Source organism: Anguilla rostrata, chromosome 5, assembly GCF_018555375.3.
Source record: "Anguilla rostrata isolate EN2019 chromosome 5, ASM1855537v3, whole genome shotgun sequence".
Classification (NCBI taxonomy): domain Eukaryota; kingdom Metazoa; phylum Chordata; class Actinopteri; order Anguilliformes; family Anguillidae; genus Anguilla; species Anguilla rostrata.
In genome coordinates, this window is record NC_057937.1 from 53,097,956 (window position 1) to 53,111,947 (window position 13,992).

Below are 13,992 nucleotides of genomic sequence, written 5' to 3' on the forward strand. Positions count from 1 at the left end.
GTCACTTACAGTGCAGCTCAAATTACAAATTGGAAGATAAATATTACAGACAGTTGTCTGTAGGCCTAGGCTATTATTTTTTGCTTTACCGTTTTGAAATTTGGGACAGGACAATTAGCCTACATTTGAATAGAGCGAGGAAAGAAACACTCGGTTTTGTTCACAAAATTTGTGTTTTTAGTAAAGTATTGGTCACAGTTCTCTTCATATACCCTGACCTAACTCCCCACAAAAGCAATTTAACTGAAAATAGGCTATAGCCAGTTCCATCCGAAACGTGTCAGAGAGACTTAATAGGACAATAATTGCATTTGGCATTATATAATGTCGTGTATGTCGCCATTAACGAAAAACAGTTCAGTTAGGCTTCAGGACCAACTGCAAGATTTGCATGGTCTTAAATATCGAAAACACACTAAATTAGACCTGGAACAAAGAATGCACTTGGTTCCTAAAGGATTAGGCTACTTCAACCAAACATCGACATAAAATTAAGGAATTGTGGGATCGTGATTTAAAGGCCATTTTATGGACAGTGTTATAGGCTAATGTCGGACAGGATAATCTTTAATGTTCCCCGGAAAGATAATCACAGATTCAACAATAATTTGACAAAGTAAATAAGTAAGCAAATAAATAAATGAATAGGTTAGTACTGAATGGCAAAACAACCAGTAACACTCCTCAGAACACTTCTCTGCCCAAAGGCCTGTTGTGTTTATGGTTTGGTTCTGCCTTCTGTTTCACACAGAACTGGACGTTGATTGGCCCATAATGAGCATGTGGCATGGCTGCTAATTTACAACAGGTGAGCTATTTAATGCATCATATTGCATCCGTGGAAGGTTTGGCTGTCATGCTAATTTATCTCTGAAAGGTACTTATTTGTATGTCCCTGGGTCTTTGATTTTCTGGTATTTTTCCTTTTGCTTTTTTCGGATTTATAGCGCGGTTCTTTAAAATAGTGGCCCTTCTTGGTCGACAAATGCTGACCTTTTTAAAAGGCAACTATGCTAAACGCCACGGTGTCAGGGCAGGTTGCTACCGATGGGAATTTGAATTTAACAATTTTGGACAGTCAGAGGCTTTTGGAGATGTCTCACCGACCCATAAAAATAGGTATAATATCAGTATTGGGGATTATGATCACACTAGGAAACATGGCTGTCATCTCGGTAATAGCTTCCTCGGTTGCCGGCTGGTCAAAAAACTCACGGTACTTCCTGCTATCCCTCACCGGAGCCGACGCAGCATTCGGACTGGTTGTCATGCCTCTGAATCTCTGTGTGAGTCTCGTGAAGGACTACAGCGATGGGCCTGATCCATTCTGTCACGTCGTAGCATTTTTCAACTCCACGATTTATGCAACTTGCATGTACACTCTTGCCACCATAAGCCTGGAAAGATACGTGGCGGTGTTTAACCCACTGAAGTACTCAGCCATGATGACAAGAAGAAGGACGCTGCTCTTGATAGCGTTCGCCTGGGTGTTCCCACCTGTTCTGCTTTTACCAATCTCTTTACCCGATGGGATTATCAAAGTGCACTTCTCCACGGCCTCTTTGGTCTGCAATCCCTCTTATTCCAGTAACGTCATATATTCGTTGACTTTAACTGCCTTCATATTTTTCCCTTGTTCGACCGTCATGACCTACGCAAATCTTCGGTTGTGGTTTGCAGCGAAGAAACAGAGGTTAAAACTTCAAAAGCATAACATGGGTGGCCGCAACAGACCTGACGTTGCCTCTCGTGTTCTCATTCCCGTTATGACCGTATACTACACATGCTGGACGCCTTGCATGGTGACCATCTTGTACAATGGTGAGTAGCTTTTTGACTGGATATCTTAACATTTGCAAACTTAAGCTGTCAGTCACTTCAAGGCACTCTATTGAGTACAAACCACTACAAAAGTATACAGAAATACGTTTAAAGGTGCAAACGACTAATGTCAGCAGTGCCTTTTAAGTGGTTGCCAGTGGAAGTTTACAAATTGATCTTGAGCGACTTGAATACAGGTAAATGTAAATTAAGATTATGTAGTTTTCTGTGCTTATTGATCCAAAAGTTTTTTTTTGTCTGAATTTCAATATGATAGGGGAAAAACCTAAAATCATGTTTTCATTACTGCAGTATTTTGTTCCTGTCACATAATTAGTTTATGTACCTGAGGGACTATGCTTGCCATAAATAGCTAAGAGAGTTGCCTGTGATATTGGCATGTGTGCTTAAAATAGAAAATAGGACCACAATAGGCTTTGTTTGTTGCAAAACACACTGGCCCTTATGCCCCCCAGGGACAAGCCCTATCTTCTCCGGTTTCTCTAACTGCAATTGTCATTTTTGGGATTTTCCCCCCCACCCAGCCATCTCAGGTAACAGAGTGCCAGAGTGGATGGAGTTTGTGGCTGTGTGGCTGCCCACAGCCAACGGCTTCCTGAACTGCATCTTCTACTTCTGGATCAACCGAAGCTTCCGCCGGAAGTTCCGCCTTGTGGTCCAGAGGCTCTGCCTGGCGCTGTGCCCGGCGATCAGCCGGAGGCTGGGGTGCTCGGCGCCCATAACGGTGCACGTGGTGGCCGGGGTCTGGGACAACAATAACTCCATCCAGGAGCGAACCTCCAGCGTGTCGTCCACGTGTACCTTGCTAACCCTCGTAGCTGAAACTCACATGTGAGCACCTGCTGTAGGACTAGATCAGGGGTGGCCCACCCAGGTTGTAGAGAGCCCCAGGGTCTGCTGGCTTTTGTTTTTTACTCGGCACTTAATTGACCAATTAAAGCAGGTGGTTACACAGTTAACTCACCTAACCTGGTTTCTTTGGTCTGTGTGATTGTTGTATTTAAGGTGAAAACAAAGAACCAGCACACCCTGCAGCTCCCCAGGACCTGGGTTGGCCACCCCTGGACTAGACTGTGGCCCCTTCCCCACCAGCTCTCTTCTTAACAGTCTTGACACTGGGCGACGGATCCTTGGAGTGGTCGTGGAAGGGGGCGGACAACAGAGCTGTGGTGAGGTCACTGTCCTGTCCGCTGGCTGGATGGAAGCGATCTTCACAGGACGCCGCAGTGATCTGTGCATGGCTCGTGTTCCACCTTCAGACATTTTGTAGTAATCAGGAAAAATGGACTGTGTGTGCGTGTGTGCGTGTGTGCGTGTGTGCGTGTGTGCGTGCGTGTGTGCGTGCGTGCGTGTGTGCGTGTGTGCGTGTGTGTGCGTGTGTGTGTGTGTGCGTGCGTGCGTGCGTGCGTGCGTGTGTGTGTGTGCGGGGGAAGGGGGTGTGTGGGTGTAATTCATGAAGTGAGGCTGTGGTGTCTTAAAGGCTCCTCCCGCCCACCCCCCACCAAAAGGTCAACATGCAATATCATGGCTGCTTTTTCATCATCTTGTGCAATTTTTATTTTATTTTTTTTTTCTTATCTTTTTTTTTTAAGGGAATTGATCCTGTGTCCTGTTATCTCAGGGTAGGCCACATCCAGTTCTAACTTGTGATCAAATTACAGCATATGTGCAGTGCAGGTATGATTATTTTATCCAATTTCAACCTCTGATATAAATGGCCTTCATGCGCCAGCTGAGAGGGCCTATTTATGTTACTTTTTAGTTGTTTTTTAGTTATTACAATCCAATCTGTTCTGCCTCTTAAAGTCCACACCTCACTTGCCATCTTGTGTAGTATATTATGGAAGAGGTACTGTGTCAAAATATATTTTTAAGTTAAATTAGCTCTGGATTTATTTGCAGCTTGTCTTTAAAGTAATTGTAAGTGTATCTATGAAATTCATATAGAATGACCATGTATTTATATCACGGTCCACTGTTAATTAGCCAACATTAAATGTACTTGCACTTTAAGGGATGTGAGAAGGAGTCAGCTCTTAATGCAGTTATAAGGGGGCTTGAGCCTTATGGATTATCCCTATCCTAAGGCATTCTACCCCCAGGTCTAAACATCAAACCTGCTTTGCAAAATGTTTAGTCTGTGAGCCTGTATTTATACCAGTTATCATGTAGACCCTTCACAAGTGTTTGCTGTTCATTGTGTACCATCTCTGGTTTTTTCCTTTGTCAGCCAAAGAGAGCAGAGTGCATGATTGGCAGGGTGGGTGCTGAGTGGTGGTGCTTGGGAGAAGGCCTCAGGAATTGGGAGTGCAGTTGGGCTGCTGCAGAATGGCAACAGTGAAACAGGCTGAGCCCGCTGGGCGCTAGGTCTACCTTCATGTGCCGCCTGTAGCTGCTGCACTGTAGCGCATGCAGAGAGGAAAGGGTAACTGAGGCATGGTATCGCGTGAAGGTCAGTGCGCCCCTTGTTTTGACAAGTGCATCATTTTAAAATTTACTGGTCTGCCAAACAAGCGGGGCCAATAAAAACAAAACTGGGAACTGACGCCTCTCCTCCTTGTTGCTTACTGTTGTGGGGCTGGGGAGGCCTTTAATGTGTGCACCCCTGCAGCATATTGCTGGTGAAAACAAGTACTTTCGTTGTTGTGCAGACTGTTTGACTGCCTATTGTAAAGAAAAGGTTGAGTATACGATACAAATGCCAAAGTGGGTTAATGGAACTGAGAAATGTTTGTGCTTTAAATGGAAACAAAATTAACAATAATGTTTTTGAGCACACCTATAGAATATAGGAGTCATTTGTCTGTTGAGATCAATGCTATACGTGCTTGTCAGAATTTTAAAGCTTTTTAACCTTACAGTAGTCTGTTGCAGTTTATCAGCTATTATGGGATATAGGCGAATGAAGACTAGCATGATTCGAGCACCATCAGTACCTTGAAAATAAACTGTCAGTATTAAAATGTGCCTCTTTTAACCAATTAATGAAGATGTGCATTTAATAAGTGCAGTTTCAGAGATTATGAAATATACATTGTATATATTTGAACTTTTATATTGTTTATAAAAAAGTGAAAACTGAAAAAAAAAATGCCCAAAGTGCTTGTTATGTTTTGATAAGTTTAATATGGGAAAATAAAGCTTAATGCCATAGTTTATCATTTTATTGTCTTCCTTGGTATAACTTTTGTTGTTTTAACATTAAGATTCTTATTCCAAATTCTTCAACACAATTTTTGTGTGCGTGTGTGTGAGTGTGTGAGTGTGTGAGTGTGTGAGTGTGAGTGTGTGCGCGTGTGTGTGTGTGTGCGCGTGTGTGTGTGCGTGTGTGCGCGTGTGTGCGTGTGTGCGTTTGTGTGTGTATATATAAACAAGCTGCTCCCAGGGTATGGCTGGGAACGTTTGATTTTAGCTTTTTTGCAAAAGGGGTTGCTGCAAAAAGAAAATTCTGTGCATTTTTTGGAAATGTGGGTTTTGGCATGAACAAAAGTCTCTGATGCATAGGTGATGAAATTAATATTATAATTATAATATTATATATAATTTCATCATATACTGAATATGATGAAATACTATATGTCATCGGCTGTTAAAATTGCATTTTTCCATGTTCACTTTTGGAAAGCACTGTAATGCTAAATAATGGATTGACATATTTGCTTTTCTGTTGACTCCTGATAATTGTGTATTACCAGATCAGTTGTGGCAGTGTGCATTTAGCAAGCAGATGCGCATAGTGAAAAGTGGAATAAGCCAAGTCTGCCAGGTAAAAATGGGACCAGCTGCACACCGCACACCAAATCAGTCTGTGTAGCTGCCAGGTTTTTTTTTGACGTTTTCTCGATAAACCTGGTTTCGTTGAGTCTTCCAGTTTTCAGCCTCCGAATGTCAGCAGGTGTTTTAATTAATCGGCTTAAGGGAGGAACAGGTCCTCATAATCCACTGCTTTTCATCTCGAAAACTCCACAAGGTAATTTGGCTTGGCAAAGTTTATTAAAATTTATTTAATTGACTTATCTTGTGAAAATGCACGTGCGTGCTTCTCTGCGCATGCGGACTTCTGTTGAGGGGCACTGGGGATTAAACTTTCAGGGATAATGATTTAAGTGTTGATGAAATGAAATGTTGAGGTGCATGCGTTATGCATTTGGATGTGTACGCATGTCTGCCCATAGTGTTAAATTGTATGGCGTGTATATCAGTTCTGCTTGCTGCTAGCTGAACTAATTGCATTCGTTTCCTTTTATGTCATGAAGGGGCAGAGAGAGGAAGGACTTCATTTGTAGGTATTCTGTCCACAGTAGTGTATGATCCAGCTCCTCTGGTCAGAGGGTCATATAATGAAGGCTTGTAATGTCTCCTCCCCTGACCTAATTGAGTCCAGGCTTAGAAAAGGCATTCGGTGTAAGCCCCACACAAGGCACTGCATCATTAAAAAGACACCAAGCAAACTTTCTCCCCAGCGTTTCACCTTTTACCCTTTTCTCCCTCAAACGCTCTGTAACCCTGGGCTAAGCTCCCTCCATCTAGAGCAAGTGGTGAAGTTTTCAGAGCTATAAAACAGAAGTGTGTTTTTATTTTGGTTTTCTTTTGAATTCTTAGTAAGAATGTCTTGGAGGGCAAGTCAGATGAAACCTTGTTGTGTCACACCAAGGAAGAATTTGGTTTATATGAAAGATTGAGGTATTTTGTGGTGTATTGGCTACATGCCACATATTCCTTCCAATTAGCTGCCATGTTATGGCACTCCCAGGATTATGATCTGTTTCGCTGGTTTATGGCTTTGTGTCCTATGTTTATGGGCTCCTGTTCACCCATATTTAATGTATTCATAAACAGGCTCCTGTATGAGGGAGAAGACATTCCTCTCTGTTTTTGGTCTTGGCGGGTTTTGGCAGGGTGCTCTTTTAAAGGGGTTTGTAAAATGAAATTCAGGTATTCAGTGGTTCATAGTTCAGAGCAATGGGTTGTCATGTCTTGGATGGGCACAATTCAGAGACATGGTAATACTAAGCGGTGAAACCCCAAAGCTTCAGAAATTTCATGATGACATTCATTTTTGACTGTGCAGGCTAAGATCTGGACAGGGGAAAAAAGTATTAGTATTGCTGTCAAGTTCTTACTTTTCTGACCTATTATAAAATCCTGACAAGTTGTGAAGTGACATAAATAGCTTCAGCATGTGAATTGAAGAGATCTTTAAATGGATTTTTAAATACCCCTTGCACTTCATGGAAAAGATCCACTGTTGAAAAATGTAAATTGGCTGTATTCTACTTACAAATTCCACCATAAGCATTATGGAGCCCATGAATTTCAGCAAGGGGTTTGTGACCATTTACCCTGGGGCATGCCATTTGTTTGCTGTTCTCCTTTTGAATACTTGACTCAACTTCCTGGGTTTTTATGGAGACCATGCGTGGGTAACTGAGGCACATATAATGAAATATAGATAAAGTTAATGTGTTTTGCGCCCCATTCTTACCCATCTTGCAAGCTAGTCATTTCACCCGCTTTTTCTGAATGTTTACCTGAACAAATTCTGGGTTGATATGATCAAGTGGAGTGTTCTGAGATTTGAATCTATAACCAGACCAGTTCTGTCACTACTTTATGGCGTAGGCGCCCATTCAAGCACTTTTTTTTTTTTGTTTTTTTTTTGGTGAAGTCGAGGCTCCCGTAGGAACTGTGGATGCATAGCTCTTGAGATAAGGGCGATGGGTTACGGCAGAAAAGGAAGAGTGCACTTTAGATTTCCGTGCAGTCTGAGAACGTTAAGGAATCTGTTCAGAAGTGAATGGGACAACTGGCTTGTCAGGCAGTGTGGTGATTAATTGCAGTCGGTATCTCGATGGCAGGTTCCCCCCTGCCTATGAGAGGAAGTTGGTTTAGTGACTCCCGACATGCACAATTTCTGCAGCGTACAGTAGCAGCCCTGACCTCCCTCTCTTCTCAATTCCCCATTCCTTTTTGTTTCTTATTTTAGAATACCCTGCAGTCGAGAGAGTTGATATACATTAGTTTCCTTGGTTTTTTATTTTTTATTTTTAGTGTTTCTGAGCTGGAAGATTCCTTCTCTTTTCCATCTCTCTAAAGGAACTCTGAAGTGAAGACAAAATGACACCTTGCTATGGTTGGAGGCAGAATGGCACCACACCTGAACAACCATTCACAGTAGTAGAACTTTAGGTCTGTGCAATCTCATCATTGACACCTCCAAATTCTAAATGGCAAGTAAAGGATAGCCAGTACTGCTGTATTGATTTGTTAGAACAAGTCATGTCATCCAATCAAAGTGATATCCCTTTCTGTCTACACAAATTAATTTCCCCGACACAAGCCTGGAGTTGCTTCCACCATTAGCAGTGCTGGGATAGCCCATATCTGGTTGCAAACATCACTACTGCACTAGACCCAGCCTCAGTGTCTGGGTTTTGGGATGGGACGCTTCTGGTGTAGGCCAGACAGTCACGTTCACTTCCTCTTCCAAAGCCTGAGCTCCAGGGGATTATCCCCATATCTGTGGAACACAACCTCCCGAAGCCATTTTGTCACTAGGTCGCTATTACAAATTCTCTCCATTTCGAGGGCTGGGCTGGAAGGCAGCACAGAACATATCATTTGCAATGCCTTCGAAAGTAAATTGATTGGGGGACACCCCCCTGTGCCAGAACCCTGAGGGATAGGCAGTTGCTAAAAACCACTGCCTAAGACCTAAAGGAGCGTCAAATAATTTTCTGTGTGTCCCGAACCTGGGATGTAGAGTCAGGCTGACCACAGCTGACCTTCATTACTGGTGCTGCCTCGTCTCTGTCAGCTATTGACTGGAGGAAGAATAATGCAAAGCTAAACAATCAGACGCTGATGCAGGAACATCAACGTGAGCTAATTGCTCTGCTATTGCTTGTTGCCGAAAATAAAATGGGGCTTATTACGGATTTTTGGGTTGGGAGAGAATGTGTTTTGGATGTCTAATTTAAATTTCCCAATGAAATCCATACCTGATTGTTTTTTCCATAATGAATGTTTTTTTGTGTGTGTTTTTTTCTAATCTTCTCTTTTCTGAGGCCCTGAGTTTTAATCTGTTTACCTTGATGCAGAACACATTTAATTGCGAATGCTCATATCAAATCCGATTCTCTGCAGCTGGGGGCGCAAGGTAGATCATTTTGATTTATGAATTAAATGCGATCAGAGTTGTGAGATTTATTTTAGATAATGTCTCAAATAATGCTCCAAGTCTTCAATTTATGGTAATGTCTGAGACTTCCAAAAGGAAAATTTCCAATTTCAACAGCATAATGAAAGTGTTTCATGTCAGTCTAGAGGTCGAGATTGATTGTTCACATGTGTAGTGGCCTATAATTTGTCAGCATAGATTAATGTCATTCATGATTTAGGTAGTGCGTTTTGTGTTTTTCTTTTAAATATATATTTTTTAAGTGCAGGAAAACAAACCTGCTGCCTTATTTCTTTCTGTGAAGTGGCCTCATTTCAGTTTTGCATGGCCATCGTTCTAAAAAGCTCCTATTTTGATGGAGAGGAATGCTTAAAAAGAACATGCTGTTCCCAAACCTTATTATAATTACAATTTCAGCAAGACACAGAGTATCCTTTTTAAACAGATAAATGACTAATAATGCTCTTCCTCATATACAATTTTCTGAATTCATCTCACCGTTTGAACCAATTCCACCTTGTTCTTTCAGTTCTAAAACAAAGAAAAATATGAGTGGCTCTGTTTATAAGGGTTTTCCCCATGAGCCTGACAAGGCTAAGCCCTGTAAAGAGTAGAGCAAGTGTCTGATGCGAGTTCATATATTTCTACTTTTGCTGTACTACCACGCAATGTTCCCAGGTCTCAACTTATGCTTGAGGGAGATCAGTGTAGCTGATGAGCTCCACATGCAGAGCCAGCCTCACATTATGAGAGTGCTGTGTTTTCAATAGTGTGTGACTGGCCAGCACTCCTTAGTATTTCTTCTTCTTTCTGGGTCCACTGTACAACGAATGCCCCGCTTTCTGTTCTGCCTCCTCCTAGATGTTCCAAAATTGATAACACGCATATGTCCCCCCCCACGCGCACACACACTTGTTTTTCACAGTGTTATCAGAGATTACTGTATCCGCAGTGTGTGTGTGTCACAGTGAAACCCCCCACCCCACCCCAGACGCAGTCCCATCACCAAAGAGACCATACCCGAGAGCACCCCCCACCCCAAATGCTTTTTGGAAGAACCATTGGGAACAAACTGAACCCGAGGTACGCTAGCAGACCCGAGAAAACCTGCAGAAAGTTCTGCAGTAAAGACCACACTGGACACAGAACCACAGGCTACCCCTCATTGCCTGAAGGCAGGGGAAAGGCTAGTGAGGCTGTCATTAAGTTAAGGGGGAACTTAATGAACTGAATTCTGCTGTAATGTGTGGGGTTATGTATAGTATTGTAATCAGGCTTTGAAAGATCCAGCTGGTTGCTGGAATGTGACCTCTCTCACTCCTCTTTGTTGCCATCTCGTAGCTTAATTCAAAAGTACAAACCCTACCTGTTTTAAGGTAATGTATATAGCATGTGCACTAAGATTTCACCTGCCTCTCAGTTTCTATTGGTTTAGAAGAGTCAGGGTCATCTGTTTAACTGGTTGTCTTGGTATATTGTTGAGAATTTGTCTATTGTTTCAGCAATATTCTAGTTAGGCAGGAATGTGTTGTGTGTACTTGTTGCTTGTTAATGCTTTAGACCAGTAGATCAGTTAGATTAAAATATTTTCCCTTTTAAATTTTTACTTGTTTATATAAAATGAAGTCTTTTTTTAGTCTCCCAGATAAAACCTCTCTGATGTCATCTTCCATGGAAATATTATTTTCATTATAATTATTAAATATAGTTCACTAATGAAATAGCCACATCTTAAAGATCCATAACATGATGGCATAAGGACTTAGACAAGCTTCCCAGTGCTAGTGTATTAAAATAGCCACGGCATTCTCCCTTGTGTATGCAATGTTTCCAATTTCCTGTGGAACCCACCTGGATTTTGGTCCTTGATAACCTAATCTTCTTCATATGCTATATCACTTGCATCAATGGCAAGGTCTCTTTTCATAAAGAGAGGCTTCTGAGCCCAATGAATATGGAACATATTTATACATACCACTGGGTGTATATACTGTTTCTCTTTCATTGATGTTGAGGCTGATTGGCAGCATGAAAGTCCTATTCATTTAATTTATTGTTTCTTTTTTTTTTTTTTGTTTAGTCCTTGGCTACCTTTCATCACAAGGTTTACAATGATCAAGTACCAGCCTGGAGACGTACGATGATTATACTAAAATAGTCATTGTGAATCAGGGTAAATGATCCTCAAATCTGACTTAATGTAATGGAATTTTCTCTTAAACTTTTTATTTGTTTCTTTTTTGTTTTGTTTAGTTTTTTTTTCTAGGTCCACGAATAGCCACAATTTATTCATTTGCATGTTATATTTAGCTGAACTCGGGGTTATGCACACAACCACATCTTTACGTTAGTGCCATCTAGTGTTGAAAAGTATTACTGGAAAAAGAACAAAGTAAGCAATCTGTGTGAGTGATTTTAGGGGAGGATGCTTAATTCAACTTCACAATAAGTTATTGGAGAATCTATGACTCACTGATTTCAACCAATAATTGTGTTATTCTGTGGAGAAAAGCCTTTTGATTGGTTTCTACATGTTTGGACTGGGATGGGATTTTGCACTTTTCCTATGAAGGTTTATAGCTTTCTCTATCACTATGATAAAGAGCAAAATCAGTCGAAACTCTGGCCCAGATTCAGTCAATCTGCAGAGCCTTTCTCCCTACCATTAACTAGGCCGCAGATTTTAACCAAGTCTGCCTTATTTACTAATCTTTGGTGCTATTAAACGTAATTATATATATTGCACAATCAAATAAGACTGGTTAAATGGGAAATACTTTAGGATACAATTGAACACACACACACACACACTCATACACAAAGGACAGTAGATGATAATGAATGGGGCATTGGGGCATATAAGATGGGTGTTGTTTTTGATTAATCATGAGTAGCTATTTCACAATAAAACACGTAATAGCATGAAAAGGCAAAATTGCCCAGCAAGGACTGCCTGCCCTTGTTGAATAGGAAGGAGCTCCACGGCGTATAGAAAATAAATATAGAACTGAAAATATTGTTGCTGAATAACATCTTTGATCTTTTACACTGGCATCAGATCCTGTTTGAGACACTATTATGGAGGTTTTAGTGCCCCTTCATGCAGATAAATATTTCATTGTCTCAGAAAGAGGGATGTGAGGGCAGTCACATTGCTTCTTAAAATGGAGTTGTGAGAAACCACATAACAACCTGATCAAAGTGAAAGAAGTTGAAAAAAATGCAATGAAAAGAATGGGCCGTGCAACCAATCAAGGCTTGTCATTAGTAAAGTACACCTAGTTAAATAATGGCTTTAGCATACGTTTGGCAAAAAAAAAGGTCTGGTATTTGCATCAGGACTAAAAAGGTGTTTGATAACAGATAATTGAGATGAGCATTACCCAACAGTTCTGGTATTTCAAGGATTACGTTCAAAGGCTAAGCAAACATGTGATCCATGAGGATGATTGTATTGTAAAAGTTGTGATCAGAAACCACTGGCCTCTCACAACATGGCAGACTAACAAACATCCAGACAGACAGACAGGCATTCACATATACTTCACAGGCATATCCGGCGAGATCGTTTTTCTCATTTGCTTTTATTTCACAGCTATCCTTTTGAAAAGCATGAAGAAAAACCTCTACTGGGCCAACTCAGTGCTGAACAAAAGTAAAAGAGTCAAGCTGAGCACATTTGTGTTGAGCTTCATTTAACACTATGTGTGGTCTAGGTGTAGCTGTTGGCATCGCAACCATATTTATGGCTGAATTCTATATCACACAGAGCTGTATGTATAACTTAATCAGATGGCTACAATTCAAATAAGCAAAAGCCAAATGCTTCAACCGTATATCAGACGTAACCTGTTAAGAATTACTGTAGAAACAACAAAAACATACCAGCTTCCCCCTAACATTCCTGTGGTCAGCTTTTAGGAAATGGCATAATCGGCATGTGAACTCTCACCACTTGCTCGCTACTTAATCACTATGGGCCAGATTGGAAGCCTAACTGGACAGGTGATGTTACAGGTAGCATGGCCTTTGGTTGCACAGTGATGTCTGGCTTCCCCGATGGGAGCAATTAGCAGGAGACAAAAGGGCTATGAGGCATTTTAATGAATGCCTCTGTGCTCTGCCCAATGTCCCACACGCCATCTGTTGTGCACATGTGTCTGTGTGAGTAACTGTGGTTGTGGATGGTTGCAGGTTCAAATCCCCAATGGGATGCTGGCTTTGTACCTGTTGAATAAGGCACTTAGCTAGGATTGCTTCAGGGAAATATCCAGCTGCAAACATACGCTGTGAAAGTGGTCCAGGATAAGTGGGGGTCAGCTGAACAAGTTAATGTTAATGGTGACAATATACGGCCAAGTACAGCATGTGAATCAGTTCAATCCCTAAATGCATTAGTAGGTTTGAATTAATCAGAGGCACTTTTCTTAATCTGGGAGAAGCAGTAAAAGAAATCCTCAGAACTCTGAAATGCATTCGAAGCATGTGCAAGCCTCACCAGAGAAATATCCTGCAATGCTGTCAATGCTGTCACCACCAGACCTGAGCCTACAATTAGGCTTTAAGCCAGGGTGAGTTCAGTGAAAATACTGCAGAGAATCTCTTACTGAAGGTGGGTGGAGTTCATTGTTTTTTTTTTTTGTTTTTTTGAAGTAGCTTCCAGCTAGCGAGATATCATTTGCTTTCTGATCACCTCTCAGGTCTTTAAAATATTATTTTTGACTCTAAACCATCCCGTTCTATAGGCTGTGATGATATCTCCATATGTGCCTATTACATTTTTGTAAATTTAGTGGTGGATATTTTTGTGGTCTGCAATAAATGTTCTGTTCAGTTATTTTGAACATTGCATATGTTTTCTGGGATGTGGTATGGACAGAATGCAGTCCTGACCACTACTTGTCTGGCCAGTAGGAAGTATCTACAAAGAACAAGAGCAAACACACAAAGTAAAAACCATGCATCTGTGC

General features: G+C 41.3%; 1 protein-coding gene across 3 annotated transcripts; it reads left to right on the forward strand.

The window, feature by feature from the left end:
• The first annotated feature begins 808 nt into the window (after window positions 1-808).
• zgc:162592 (uncharacterized protein LOC561993 homolog) lies at window positions 809-5,000 on the forward strand. 3 transcript variants are annotated; one of them, XM_064337181.1, is made up of 4 exons: window positions 809-877; window positions 1,681-1,821; window positions 2,367-2,673; window positions 2,848-5,000. In XM_064337181.1, exons 2-4 carry the CDS (start codon window positions 1,716-1,718, stop codon window positions 2,849-2,851), a joined length of 417 nt encoding a protein of 138 aa, XP_064193251.1. In that variant the 5' UTR covers window positions 809-877; window positions 1,681-1,715; the 3' UTR covers window positions 2,852-5,000. The 3 variants fall into 3 exon arrangements, 2 of the variants coding, with proteins under 2 accessions (XP_064193251.1, XP_064193250.1); XR_010330231.1 differs by having other exon boundaries at window positions 820-1,821; window positions 2,848-3,211; window positions 3,276-5,000; XM_064337180.1 differs by having other exon boundaries at window positions 820-1,821.
• Window positions 5,001-13,992: the final 8,992 nt, after the last annotated feature.